This window comes from Xiphophorus couchianus, chromosome 23, assembly GCF_001444195.1.
Source record: "Xiphophorus couchianus chromosome 23, X_couchianus-1.0, whole genome shotgun sequence".
NCBI lineage: Eukaryota > Metazoa > Chordata > Actinopteri > Cyprinodontiformes > Poeciliidae > Xiphophorus > Xiphophorus couchianus.
The window spans coordinates 21,898,638-21,914,022 of NC_040250.1; the positions used below are offsets into that span (position 1 = coordinate 21,898,638).

General features: G+C 42.2%; 1 protein-coding gene across 3 annotated transcripts in view; it reads left to right on the forward strand.

The window, feature by feature from the left end:
* Positions 1-15,385, forward strand: part of LOC114139040 (serine/threonine-protein phosphatase 2A 55 kDa regulatory subunit B beta isoform) — a 55,705-nt gene that overhangs the window by 37,315 nt on the left and 3,005 nt on the right. For all 3 annotated transcript variants that reach the window (XR_003594371.1, XM_028008656.1, XM_028008657.1), the window contains exons 2-9: positions 2,839-2,936; positions 4,480-4,645; positions 5,469-5,581; positions 8,164-8,341; positions 9,441-9,605; positions 12,846-13,015; positions 13,540-13,631; positions 13,730-13,853. Coding sequence is in view for 2 of the 3 variants with exons in the window: in XM_028008656.1 (XP_027864457.1) it covers positions 2,839-2,936; positions 4,480-4,645; positions 5,469-5,581; positions 8,164-8,341; positions 9,441-9,605; positions 12,846-13,015; positions 13,540-13,631; positions 13,730-13,853 (1,106 nt within the window). In the remaining variant the exon portion in view is untranslated. The remainder of the gene's footprint in view (positions 1-2,838; positions 2,937-4,479; positions 4,646-5,468; positions 5,582-8,163; positions 8,342-9,440; positions 9,606-12,845; positions 13,016-13,539; positions 13,632-13,729; positions 13,854-15,385) is intronic.

Genomic DNA, 15,385 nt, shown 5'->3' on the forward strand with positions numbered 1-15,385 from the left:
GTACACGCATTACAGCAGAAGGCCGACAAGCCTTGTCTGCATTATTACTGTTGACGGATGTGCGCTATCCCAAGCATCCCCTCTGCAACATCAAGAAGCGCTGACCTGTCTTTGTTAGACCTGGCTAGCCACAGGATTTATGGGCTTCATCTGGTTATGGTCTGCTGATACAGCCGTGCGTGTGTGTGTGTGTGGGTGTGTGTGTGGATGTGTAAGAGAGATAGAGACAGTGTGTAAGTACACATTTGATCAACTGAACCTCCTGGACGCTGATTTCTCCTGTCCATCTCGATCCCGCCGGCCCTGCTGAAGGGGAAGTCTTTCTCTACGATCCCGACTGCAATCCTTGTGTTTCCCAAGAAGAAAATTCAATTTCTGCCAATTTAAACCAAATTCCATCAGTGTCTCAGGCTGGATAGATTAATTTCCCTCATGTGGAGTCATTTGCATGCAGACAAACTCATCTATCTATAACGCTGCCGTGAGTTTCTGCCTCGCTGCCAGGGAAATGATTGAAGGACGTACCCGTGTGTAAACCGGTTAAATGGCATCCATCAGTTACTGTTTCCTCTCAGTGGGTTAATGTGATGATGATGAGCAAGAGGAGAGACAGTTAAGCGAGATCAAGGAAAACAAAAAATATAGCAGTATGTACAGTAGAACTATACTGAAATATGCATTAATTTAAAAAAATGCCTCTTTTTTTCTTGGGAGGAAAAGTGATTTGAGAGGTTATGGTTTCAAAAAGAGAAACCCTCCCCCCCATAAGTTCCTACAGCTTAAAATCCCTTTAGTAAAATACCAGAGAATGTCTCCTGATGGCCAGAGTTTTCATATGCTGCTTAAAGGATGGATTGACTCAGCATTGCCCCACATATTGCTGCACACTGCAGGCCAGCAAACTGGAAGCAGCTTTCCACGTGTATCCTGCACATTAATGTGGCCATTTGGAAATATTTCCAGCCACTAAAAACACAAACAGCCACGGTGTGTAAACTTCAACCACATCACTTTTGTCTATTGAAATGCCAAGAGTGTGCATGGGTGTATTTGAGATTATTGAAATTATTACACTCATGGTGTAATAATCTGGAGTAAAAACATCATGACTTCAATTTATATACAGAAAACTTTCAAAGGAAAATCTGAAAAAAAATTAATTCATTGCTAATTCTTGTTACGTAAACAAAGCACCTGCAAAAAAATCTACTTTTGTTTGTCTAACATGCTGGTTGAAAGCGCGTATGCTTCAATCGTTTCTGTGGTCTCTTTCAGTATTTTGCTACGACAAGCTCTATGTCTGTAAAGCTGCTGACTACAGGTGCCACCTGAGCAGATAGCCTTGCTTACTAACTCATATCAGATTTTATTATGTGTGACTCTATCAAGATCAATATGGCAATATTTTTTGGGGAATATTTTAACTAAAAATGGCTACTATAGCAAGAAAAATCATTGTAGTTTTAAAACTGTGATAATCAATATTGTGAATTAGTTTGGTGGCATTGAGAATTGTTGTCTAAAACAGTCAAGATTACATGATGTGACAATACATTTTTTTTCCCTTTGATTTTAACCCAGTTTGTAATTAGGTCAGAATTTGTCTGCTGTGTAAAAGGCTCAGTAGCATCTCTAATCAAATATGCTCAGCAGCAGCCTCCTCCTCATGGCATTATCAACACAGGATCATGAGGATCCCTCTGGCCTCGTCTGCGAATGTCTCTCTCTACCAATTAACGGAAACGAGGAGGGCTCGTACGCTCACGCATCGGCGCAAAAGCCCAGACACTTCCCGTCCTTTTCGGCATGCATGCAGAGATGAGCCTGACTACAGGGACTCTATTGTCTGAAGCCGTGTGCTGCAGTGAGTCGCCCTCACTCCCCCAGACATGCAGGCAGCTTTTTCACTCCATTGCAGCACTCTCCTCTTTCTCTGTGTGTCTGCTGAATTACAGCTAGCATCAGCAACTAAGTCTGAGAGCTATTGGCACAGACACACTCGCGTACACTCCGCCGCTAGTGATGGAAAGGGTTGCCATGGAAACATCCCCCCTCTCTTTCTCTCTCTCTCTGCACTCGGCGCTCCACCAGCAGCAGGTCCACAGAGGGCGCGGGGAGGGGGTGCGAAACAACAAACGCTCTCATTTTCCGTCTAATATTATTGTTACTGCTAAACCGAAGGGCTACCTTGACAGTAGTGTGTGTGTGTGTGTGGGGGGGGGGGGGGGGGGGGGCTCAGTGTGTGTATTTCAGAGAGAGACAGACACAATGCTCTGCCTTTTTAGCCTGGGGCTGGGTAATAATTACAGTCACCATTAGCCTCTGCCTAAATCCAGGCAGCTGTATGTCAGCGAGGAGGAGAGGAGACGTTACCTCAAGGGTAAGGTGTCTGTTATTTACTTTTTGGGGGAAACCGCAGGTATGCAAAAGCACACAGGGATCTGAAACAGGCTTGGATCAGCTACTGGACAGTGTGGAGTCCCAGTAAGTTGTAGCGACAAGGAAAGAGCAAAAAGCAGGACTACAGTTGAAAAAAAAATGACACAGATTGTTGCAGTTTAGCCAGACAAGAGCCTGAATTGTCAAGCGGTGACTCACGCACTAGTTTCTCCTAACCTATTTTCCACCAAACTGGGTTTCTGTGCTAAATAGTCCTTTGTGGGTTGGTCACAAGAATCCCCTTCTCCCAATTTTCTCCTGAAATGTATTCTAGAAATCCCTCTTCTAGATCTCCCCTGTAGGCCTTTTTTCTCTCTCTCTCTCTCTTTCTGCATGTGTGGTTGCTCCTGTCCACACTGACATTTCCTCCCTCGCTCTGCTTTGCTTCCTGTGTTCCAGCTGACATTATCTCAACGGTGGAGTTTAACTCAACGGGGGAGCTGTTGGCCACCGGGGATAAAGGAGGAAGAGTGGTTGTCTTCCAGAGGGAGCAGGAGGTAGGAAATGCCAACAATTCAATGCTAATTGTGCTGCCCTTTTCTGCTGAAAGCGTTTGACAGACTCATAACAACGTAGCTGGATTGTTTGTTTTTGGTTTGGTGTTCAAATATGAAAAGAAACGCTTTGCTGTTTGTCAGGGGATGCAGCCATCTCTGAACTTATTAACACTTATTGAAAAGAGTATAAAAAAAGCAATAAAAAGATTTAGTAGCATAGCAGGAGTAGCTTAATCTAATACCACAATTAGTTACGTTAAGCTTTAATTGTCTATTTGACCACTCCGTTTCCCATGACAAAGCATTTTCAGTTTGTGGAGTGTGTAGTAACCATGAACACACCAAATCCAAACTTTCACACACAGGAACTGCTTAACTTTAAGTATTTTCAAGTTCCTTAAAAAAACCCAACCTAGAACGACTCTTTCGATTTAGCTGAAACAACCTTTTATCCCACATAAATGGACTCTTGATCACGAACAGTTATGCACAATGAATATTTTTCATTGTTTGTTCGCATCATCCTCTTCGCATATATGAATAATGTTTTGCTCATTCTAGAAACTCCGAAAACTACAGTTTGCATTTTTGTATTCAATGCAATAATACAATTTTTAGAATGGTTAATTAACCAAAAATTACTTATCTCCGAAATCGTACCGACCGCTTTACACTAAAACTTGGTTCATAAAACCTTGTAAACACAAAACATGCACTATGCACTGAAATAGAGAGGCGTGAAAGGATGTAGTAGCTATTATCATTGAGCCATCCCAGCAAAGAAATAAGAATCCATTTTTCATGCTGAGTGACTGAGGCCACGCATTTTTCCAAGTCTGCATCTGATTGGCTCATCGGGCCCCCATGACGACTCTTTTCCCTTCAAAGCTGCTGAGTTTCCAGACTCACAAAGGGAAAAACAGAGCCAGTGACAAGTTTTATCTAACCAAATCAAAACATTTTTCACTGATTGCCCTCTAGGAAGCAGTCGTAATAAATATTTTCAGTGCAAACACTTTGTGATGTCTCGCTAGTATTTTGTTTTTCCTCCAACGAACAGACTTCTTTAGATGTCGCTCAGTTCCAAATCCGAAGTGAGGGTTCCCCTTAACACCTAGCACTGTAGGGCTAGATTCTGCATAAGTTGAGTTATAAAATGGGAGATAGGGAATCAGACACTTCCAAAAGTTTAATTAGTTCTGTGAGTGAATGAATGCCTGATTTGGGGCCACACAGTAAGACTTTCGGGTCCTGCAGCAGTGATGGTTCTGGGGTGGGAAGTTGAGAAAGGTGGTTCAGAAACTCTGAATTAATGATTGGACTTATTATTTATGGAGAGTTCAAATTATCCGTAATGTCATCAGCTCCATTTCAAGTCAACATGCATTATTTTTGTCTGTGATGGTTGGACAGTAAAGGCTTTTCCAGGCTTGCCCTGTTTTCCATGAGTGATTACACGACTACATCCACTCCGATTCTGAAATATCGGGTCAAATGTTTTGCTTCATTGTGTCAATCGATCCTTCTTCACCTTCCTCCACAGAGTAAGACGCAACCCCATCGCCGAGGCGAGTACAATGTTTACAGCACATTCCAGAGTCACGAGCCCGAGTTCGACTACCTGAAGAGTCTGGAGATCGAGGAGAAGATCAACAAGATCAAATGGCTGCCTCAGCAGAACGCAGCATACTTCCTGCTCTCCACCAACGGTCAGTTCAAGTCTCTCTGCGTGGTCTACGAGGGCGTTCTGTAGTCGTTCGTCAAATTATGTTTATGTAAAAGCTAACTCTGCGGGATTCGTTTAAAGTTGGTGTAAACTGAGATGTTGGTATCAAACGGAAAATGCCTGTTTTGGTTATCTGCAAGGCTGCTGCGCTTGGCTGAGTAGGTGCCACCAGCAGAAGAGTTTAAAATTAAGGACTTCATGCATGGCTGCTGCTGCAGAAACACACATCCACACACACACACGCCTGCCAATGAAAGCACACACGCTCACTAGCTCATACAGACATGAAACACAGAGACGTCTTGCAGATTGTGGGGTTCATGCATGGCTGCTACAGGAGTTCTAGCGGTGGCTGGAGCAGATGGTGGAGGGTCCTGTGGCGATGGCCTCCATGTTCTGACACCAACGTACACAGTGGAAATTAAAAGAGGGGGAAAAAAAGAGCCTGACTGGTGCTGCCATCCACTTCAGTAGACCGAGAAGATGAGACGTAACTGGTGTTTACGTGAAGTAAGATTGAAAAGCACCCAGATGGCTTTCTCAGAGGGGGTGTATCATGGCGTGGCAGTGAAATGAAGTCAACTCCTAGATGGATATCGGTGATAGAATGTACACACACACTCACAAGAGCCGCCATTCATCATCTTCGCTGGCTGCTGCCCAGCTACGTGCCAGATTGGCTGCCCTACCCGCTCTCCTCCTCCCTGCAAACAAGTTGGAGGGGAGATTTGCTGTTGTTGCTCAGTCTGAACGTATCCTGTGTCTTTATTTGTTTATTTATTTCTTTGTGCTGTTTCCACCCCCAGACAAGACCGTGAAGCTGTGGAAGATAAGCGAACGGGACAAGCGACCGGAAGGATACAACCTGAAGGATGAGGACGGACGGTTCCGGGACCCGTCCACCATCACCACGCTGCGGGTGAGAGGTCGCAGGAAGCTGCCGGGCCCCAGCCGCGTCAGAAGTCTGTCGCTTTTTGTGCAGCGGCGTTGTCCGGCCAACGTAAAATTTCACACACATGATATCAACTCAGAGAAAAAGAAGAAACTTTAACAAAGACTGAAGGAGTTTGTCCAAAATCCCTCTTGTGTAATTATCATACAGAACATATTTCCATGCTATAGAAGATTTGATCAACTTCTGTACTAAAGGCAAACAATCACATCCTCAGTGTAATCTTTACTGGAACAAAAGAAAGTACAAGCTAAACGCTTGAAAGCAGCAATCCCCCATGTTCTACTTCTAAGGGAAATTTTAATGATGACACAAGAAATTATGAGCTATAATTTTACTGCTACTTAAAAAAAAAAACCCTGGTAACCCTTTAATTGAAGAGGTGTGCATAATGATGCATTGTCATTACTGTTGGCATTCGGTAAATAATAACACTTTTAATACAAAGTTGTACTAAGTCTTGCATCAGACGTCCATTAAAAGTGAAATGTTATGTTTATGTCAGCATCATGTCGGTTTTATGCACACGCCGTCAAATAAAGTGTTACCAAAACCCCCTTTTTGTCATCCGTCACAGTTTTAAAATATGTAATGTAAAGGAAAATGTAACTGAATTCAAAACAGCTCATTAAGATAATTAGGATAACGTTTGTAACGGTGATAATGAATGCACTGAGGTTGCGAAAGCTTTGAGCGCCACTGAACAGCTCCTCCTCAGGCTGAATTAGAGAGGAGACAGCGAATCAGACATTGACAGTGTCTGACTTCACAAGTGTGCTTTTGTCAAACAAAAAACTCTTAAACTTTGTAGAAAGTACAAGAGTGAACGTTGGTTTAGCTTTTAGTTAGAAACAGTGACTTCTCATAAGTGCAGCGCTTGTAGACCTTTGAGTTCATGTACATTGAGTGATGTCCCCAAGGTTTTCTTTACCTCACTAAATATATCTCCAGTTAAATAATCCATGAGGCATGCTTCATTATTCCTGGACATTACCAGAACATTTCAGTTCAGCTTCACCACAACTTGGTTAGGATTAGGAATGCATCATATTTTGCATTTAAATGCAGCGACAGGACACTGTTTTTTTTCCTGACTTACTACGCAGTGAGTCACACTGTACCAAAACATCTGATATCATTCAGACACTTGCATATTGTACTGTTCCGGTGGGATAGTGTTACTGACGCTATGAGTCAGGTGGGAATACCGTTGGTTTTGCGTCATGTTTTAATCTGTATAATATCAGATTATCACTTTCACTTCTAACAAGTGAAAAGGCCTGTTGGATTTGAGTCGTTTTAAGCTACGGTTGGCAGTGGAACGTGAGAACGACCTATCGCCCTCTCGATTATTTTTATCGCTCCTCCGACCAGTTTCACTTTTCACACAAGCTGACTGTGTGTACGCTGTACTATGGCCTGTCTGCCATTGCAGATTAGTGCTGAGTCTAGCATGTCTGTCCCTCCTTTGTCTGGCTGGCCGGGGGGATCGTCATAGCTGCCTGGAGGACGGGCCGCTTGACTGTGGCAATCCTGTTTGGACACTGAAATCCGGGCTGGAGCGGGAAGCTGAGGGAGAGGGAGGGCGTTTCCCTACATGGAGGCGTTTTGATAAAATGTCATTTAAATAAAACACGTGTTTGAGAGTATTTTTTAATTTAAATCAGGATATTTTGTTTGGAGGAAATCTGCCGAGACGACGAGGCAGGTTGAGGACCGTTGACGGCCCGTGTTCCGGGTTAATGAGGCGCACGTCTCTCTGGGCAGCCAGTGAAAGACATGGAAGGGAAGTGACACCCGTGGAGATACAGCGGCCTGCTGAGCTGCTGTGTCTTTTAATCAGTGCCAGCAGCGGACAAAAAAAAAACAACAATCGGGGAAGAAGCAGCCGATTTGTTCTCCTGGCTCCCTCCCGTCTTCGCTGTCGTTGTCTGGGTTTTATCTGGCCAACGGGGGGCTGCGTGCAGGCCGGTTGCTGGGCATCTTTGAAGCCCTTGCAGCTCTGTACACACTGTGTATGTGTGTGGGGGGAGGGTGTAGGCGTGTGTGTGTGTGTGTTGCTGTACTTGCATGTTTGGTCCTAATTCTGTAGACTTTGGTTATCATTCCTCAGCAGGACCTTGCGATGCCCTCAGGCTCTCTCTCTCTTTTGCCACCTTCATTGCTTTTCCTCCAGTTTCTCTGACACAAACACATGAAACAGAGAGCAAGACCGACTTCTTCAGCAGTTCGGAGGTGTTGAGAAACTGAGGCGTGATCACTGAGTTACCGTGCAGCGTCACAATCTGCCTGAGCCAGCACTCCAAACGGCTCACTTCTCACCTCTGTCTCTTTACCATTTGTGGGATAAATGTAAGATCGTCGTCTCCAGCGCACAGGCTAATCCATTCACAAAGATACATATCTGAGGATGTCTCTTGGAGACAATGTTGAAATCAAACAGAATAATTCATGAATTTAACCGCACACATCAAAGATGATTCTTTTTCTTGCAGTTTTTTCTGCCTTTCTTGATGTTTTTTTTGTTTGTTTTTTTCCTCCACCCCCAGGTTCCCGTGCTGCAGCCAATGGATTTGATGGTGGAGGCGACAGCCAGGCGTGTCTTCAGCAACGCCCACACGTACCATATCAACTCCATCTCCGTCAACTCCGACCTGCAGACCTTCATCTCCACCGATGACCTCCGGGTGAACCTGTGGAACCTGGAGATCACCGACCGCAGCTTCAGTATCCTTTGAAAATCCGCTCTGGCCTTCTCTAAGCTTCATCGCAAATAAACACCGTTAGGACTTTACGCAAATATGAAAACATGAGTTCTGTTTTTACTACATGAGGTTCTATAATTGTAAGTATTTTTAGAATGCTGATGAGCTCAGGTTTTCTGGACTACATGCGACTAATTAAATAGCTGTACCACAAGATTTTGACCAGTTTGGAAAGGAGACTTAAGCACTCTGCTATGTAATTTGCACATAGGAGGGAAGGTTTCGGCCACTGTGGAGCTTCACATTGTGTTACTGAAGTAGCGATGGGTCTGCCTAGGATTGAATGAAGCAACGTGATTTTGCATACATTGGTTTTATGCTGTGTTTTGAACTGATATGGCTCTAAAGGCTCTCAGACAGAGGCAGACCCACATTCAGCAAGATTAAAATCTGACTGTTCAGTGTCATTTTATTTATTTATTTATTTGCAATACAAAGCAGGACATAAAAGTCATTATTTTCTGGGACTTGTGTGAATAGCTATAGGTTGAGTTTGTGTCATTGAGCATGTCAATAATGTGACCTGTCTCTTTAAAATCTAAAAGACGTCTCTAGTTTTTACTTCTGACACAGTCATGAAAAGTCATTAGTTTGGACTTGGGCTGTTGTATGCACGATTCCACTAATCAGATCTGGAACTTGTCTTCTGGTAATTTTTGCACCCAGATCTAAACCAGTTCTTCATAGACGAAGTGATGCACGAAGATTAAAAAGTTTTATTTCATCAGAAAAAAAAGACAAGTGAAAGGCACACTTTTTACATATTCCTTTTGTAAAAAAAAAAAAAAAAAAGACAGAAAAATGTATGCTTCCCTTCTAGCACCTGTGTCCGTCCTGCAATCTACACGTTTTAAAGATTTTTTTTTTTTTTTGCATCAAGCCTGCATTAGCCATGCACTGCAGCATTTTAGAAATAAGCATAAAACAGCTTATTTGAAATTTGACAGAGAATATGGCAAACTGCTTTCAGTCCTGTACTTTATAAAAATACTACAAATTGTGTTCCGGATAAGATCTGTGCTCGTTTTCCAGACGTCTTTCCTTAAGCCTGCGTCTCTCAGACATCGTAGACATCAAGCCAGCCAACATGGAGGAGCTGACAGAGGTCATCACCTCGGCCGAGTTTCATCCCCAGCAGTGTCACACCTTCGCCTACAGCAGCAGCAAGGGCTCCATACGCCTCTGTGACATGAGGCAGGCGGCGCTCTGCGACAAGCACTGCAAATGTGAGTATATGAGAAGGAAAAAATCATTAGGTGTCGCAGAATAGGACAAGGTGTGGCTAATGCATCTAAGATCTCTTATAGATTTTCTTTGACAGGATGCACACAGCCTGCATACCATCAGACAGACCAATCCTAAAACCTTTTTTTTTCTTTCTGTATTTCATTTTTTACATTCTTATTGTTGCTTTGAAAGGTTCTCAAACAAGCTCCTGTGAACGTTTGTGATTACCACCTGCTGGTAATTTTCAAACAATATATACAGCTCTGGAAAATAAAAATTAAGAGGCCGCTTAAAATGATCAGTTTCTCTAATTTTACTTTTTATAAGTAAACGTTTGAGTAAAATGAACATTGTTCTTTTATTCTACAAAATACGGACAGCATGTCTCCGAAATTCCAAGCAAAAATTTTGCATTTATTTACAGAAAAGGAGAAATGGTCAAAACAACAAAAGAGATGCAGCGCTTTCAGACCTCAGATAATGTAAAGGAAACAAGTTTACATTCATTTAGAAACAACAATACTAATGTTTTAACCCAGGAAGATTTGGTGGATTAACCATGAGGTTTAATTTATTCCAGAGCTGGATATATCTTGTCCTATTTAGTGTATTCCTTACTTTAAAATAACCTTGAATTCTTCTTAAAAAAAAAAAAAGTACACTCAAGAGTGTGTATAAATTGTATGAATGGTTACGTTATTACCTGACAGAACTGGAAAATTAATTTTGACTAAGAATAAAATGGCTCACATCAAGCTGAAATAAAAAAATAATAATAATAATAATCCTGATACGGCACAGAATGATGCATTCATTTCCCCCTGAACCGGTCTGTTTTAATGTAGAAGTGACACACAGATGATCAATATGGCACAATTGATAAACCATCAATAAATCTTCAAGCGTGACTCGAACAATGGGCGTCCTTCTCTAAGCCTTAACATCACATGCAAACACTTGGCTCAGATGAATAATGAATACATTGACATTTACGCTGGGAAATCAATGTCATAAGAGCAATTGCATTAGTCCCTCATGGACACACCTTGTTGCTCGATAATGTCACTCGTTTCCTCTGACATATTGATGAATCCACTGGACTGTGTGTTAACGCGGCCTGTTGAATATCACATGAGCATCGGAGGCTCCGCTATGAGAAAAGAAAAAGGTTCTGGAGGGTTTTTGGAGACTTGATGGGAGACAAAATAGAGAAGGAGAAGAAGAAGAAGAAGAAGAAGAAGAAGGGCCTTGTTGTAAGGTTGGAAATATTAATGTTCACGAAAGACAGCCAAAACCCTTTCCATTTTTGTTTAAAGACACAGCTGAATAGGTCAAACACATATACGCATTATGTGAAAATTAAAAGGCAAACATTACAAATTTTAAAAGAAGTTCAATTTTAAATATGAATCCAAGTTAAAATCCTCCGATTCATGCTTCAATAACTAATTACTGATCAGGCAAAAAGTCCTGAATTCAAAGACTTTCTGCACATCTTTCAGGTTTTCAGGTGGATTGTTCCAGAGCTGAGGAGCATAGAAGCTAAATACCACAACGCTATCTCTGTACTTCGCTCCGCTTATCTCTCCCACCATCAGCTTTAGTCTTTCTGCGTGATGCATGAAAAACATGAGCTTTGTTTACAGGTCAGAAACTTTCAGTTTGGTTATCTGACCAGGTGTTTTCTGCGTTCCCTAAATGGCTTGTGGCAAACTACCAGCAGGACATCTTATGGGTTTTTTTTAATATTTATTTATTTGTACAATACTCTACTAATGGTTATGCTGCTGATTGGTTCTCCCACCTGAGCTGGATATTTCTGCTGCTCCTCCAAAGTCACCGTGAGTTGTATGTATTTCTCTGGTTCCCTTCACCGACCTGAAAGTTTGCATGCAGGTGGGCTGTACTCGCATTTCTGTTGCGGTATCAGGATAATAGAGACATAATAATAAAGCATTTTTTTTTTTATTTGTGAAACATGATTGAAAAATAAATAATAATTGATAGTAATAATACATTTGTTTGTATAGCCCATTACGATAGCCATAAGGTTAACCAAAGTGCTCTACAGTGAAATAAGAAAAAAAAAGAAAAAAATCAGTTAAACAAAAGGAACAAAACTGGATAAAACACAAGAAACAGCAGAATAAAGTCAAATATAATAAAAAAATGTCACACTATAAGCCATGTTTGAACGTATAATCTTGATTTGAAGACTAAAATTCTATTATGTTTTATTCTTTATCTTCCACATCACAAATAATACTGTAATGCTGTTTTTCTATTAAATAAACTCACAATAATAATAATACTATAAGGCTGGAGGTTGAAAAGTGACAAAATGTTTCAAATAAATGAATAAAATCAATGGGTATGAAGGTACGATTTCATAAAGCGAGCAGACAGGCTTGACTGCGCCCCAGAATTATTCTGCATCTCCCTCCAAACCCGTAAATCCGTGAGACTTCTGGTATCAATCAGCGTTGCAGCCGGGATGGATGGATGGGTGAGGGATGGTTAGAGGATTTAGAAGGGGATTGTCAAATGCCCCAAGGACAGAGCAAGAGGGACCAAACAAACCCTCTGCCCTCCCCTGTTGACTCCCAGGAGACCCCATTATACACCCCTGGAGCGGGAGGGCAGGGTCTAACACACACACACACCCACACACCCACAGATGCATATATACATACACGCTTCCACTTATTCCCAAACACCCCTTCCACCGGCACATATACGCACACAGAAATCCAACGGGGCTCATATGTGGCCGGTACTTTGACATTGATTTGTTTTTCTTATCCCTTCCTCATCCCCCTTCATTTTTTCATCTCTGACGCTGCGGCGCTAGTTAGACTCCCCACTGACACATCACAGGCTGATCCTCCAGGCCTCAGCTGAAGAGCGGGCTTGACGGCGGAGGGGGCTTTTTTTTTTTTTTAGTGAAATGAAGATGAGGTGGGGTGGGGAGGGAGGAAGGAAGAGTGGGGAGATGCATTGACTTGACAGCTAACGATGGAATGCCTGGCTCTCATCCCCGGTGTGCTGGCCCTCACATGGATCAGCAGCTGCCAGAGTCAATATGAATCATAACCAATATTTGCCCACCGCGCTGACCTGCCATTATCTCCCCGAGTAATTCTGCAAAGAGATGCAGCTGCAACCCTTCTGCGATCCAAAGCCCTGCGTTTCTCTGCAGTAACAACATTTTTTGTTTTTTTCTTCTCCGTCCTACGTAGACTTCGAAGAGCCGGAGGATCCGTCGACGCGGTCCTTTTTCTCAGAAATCATCTCATCCATCTCCGACGTAAAGTTCAGCCACAACGGGCGCTACCTGATGACAAGGGACTACCTCACTGTCAAGGTGTGGGACCTCCAGATGGAGAACAAACCACTCGAAACCTACCAGGTAATGTATCCGTTGTCTCCATCGTCGGTCTAAAAGAAAAAGAAAAAAAAAACTAATCTCAGCTGGGGAAGTTAGAAAGTTCCATCTTGGCCCAGATCAAATCAAATCGTATTGATCTCAAGCTAATCAGTCAACGTAATACTGTTTCACTGTCAGTCTGCCGAGCTGTAACCTTGTCATCTTCAGCGATTACCCCAGAAGGGCTTATTGAACCAAGTATCCATTAGAGGGTAGCGCTAGTGCCGATGCGAGCCGAAGGGTAAAACCTCCCACTGTGTGGTCATTGGGGTCAGATCCACCCTCTCTGATGTAGGAAAGTAATCCTGCAGCAGGTCATGATTGATAAGGCCATCAGGGGATTCTAACTCTGGCTTCACCTGCTGCCTAACGTCTTAGCAGGGGTCACCAGGCCTGGAGGATTACTAAAAGTAGAGCATAAGGCACTGGAGCTTAGGGTTGTTTTTTTGTTTTTGTTTTTGTTTTTTTTACTGAAAATCAATGCAGTTACCAACTTTGTTTTTTAGGTTCACGACTACCTGCGGGGCAAACTTTGTTCTCTGTACGAGAACGACTGCATCTTCGACAAGTTTGAGTGTGTCTGGAATGGATCGGACAGGTGAGACGTCTCAATCAATCGTCAGAGAGACGGGTCTGTACAAATCCATGGATGCATCTTTGTAATGCCCGCCTCGCTTTTCCCCCCTTCCCCTTCAGCGTCATAATGACGGGCTCCTACAACAACTTCTTCCGAATGTTCGACCGGAACACCAAGCGGGACGTCACGCTGGAGGCCTCGAGAGAGAACAGCAAACCCCGAGCGATCCTGAAGCCTCGCAAGGTGCGAAATAAACATATTTGTTTTCTCAACGTATAGCCTACTATAGCAGAGTATGTATTAAAAATCAGAACCGAAATGTCTGCTTTAAAGCTTTTCTTGCAGCCTTATTGTTATGTTGTAGTAGGGCTGGACAATAAGTCAATAATAATATGTATCGCAATAAGCCCGTGATCAATATCAGTAAATACTACGCCTGAGGTAGTATCTACAATCTGTATAATATTCACTGAATATTCAGAATTGAGATGCAGGCAGACGAAAGACTTCAGTCGCTCAACCTCTTGCTAAGCTAGGTTTGTGGCATCAACTAACTTACTCACTCTTTGGTAGCCTAGCAACAACTTGTTGAGTAACTCACGCAGCAGCAGTTCCAGGTTTCCCCTCATAACTGCTTAAAAATAGGAGAAAAAAAAAAAGCAACGGCGTGGAGTGAAAATTGTGAATAAAGCAGGAAAGATCATGTCACCAGTTCGGCAGTATTTCATATATTTAAAAACTAATGAATCATTATTGATATCGGCTGATATGAAGTGCATATATCACAACGCGTTTTTCGGCCACGTTGTCCAGGCCTACGTCATACATATTCTTTCAGCTTTCAGCTATTCTTACTGGTTAGATTTGGAACGATCAGGGCTAATCTTGAGGGAAGGAGGCGAGGAAGGAGGGCCAAGCCTATTAAAGTGACTGTAAGTTTAGAGTTAGAGCAGGAATAAATCTGTTTCACTGCAGACAGCAGATCTTAAGTGTATTGAAATATGCTAAGTTTATAGACCATGACAATTAATTTTTCCCAGTATGTTGGCCTTTAATGTGACATGCAGAATATCCTATGCAATTCTAAATAAAAACAGAACAAGTCAGTTAGGGGGAAAATCATTTTAAATACAACCTGTAGGTACTTGGTCGTACACCATTCAGGGATCTGGTGCCACAAAACAACACTGAAAAACACAGGGCAAATGACTATGCATATTTATATCCAGTTGCAGCAATTAGTAATATTTGATACACGCCTAACATAGTAAATGGGATTATCGAAAAAGCTTCAACTGTGCAGAGGGATTACAAAGGCAAAGGAAACAAAAAACTGATTAAAGACAAGATGGAAACTGTTCAGTAAGTCTACAGAGTCTGACAGCAGCACTGAAGGAGCTGCAGGAAGTTCTGCCATCTACTGGCAGTGGGCTACATGTGACAACTGGCACTTTGATAACACCAGTTCATATACTGACCGAAAGATTTTTAGATGTGTGCCAGGAAGCTGGAGATGAAAATTGAATTCATGCAGTCATTTAATTTAATGGTGCGACTTTTTCCCTAATAACAAGGGTCAGGTAGAGGTCGTGAAAAGTGGTTAAGAGAAGAGTTTTTAAAAAATTTTTTTTAAGTAATCACTTTTCTTGGTTGGAAGAAACTAAAAACACTTTCCAGACCAAATAAACTGAAAAAAAAACCTTAAAAAGTTAGGAAACTGTCTGCCTTTTATTAAGACAAAAGAATTATTTTTGCATTTTAAGTTAGAAAAATAA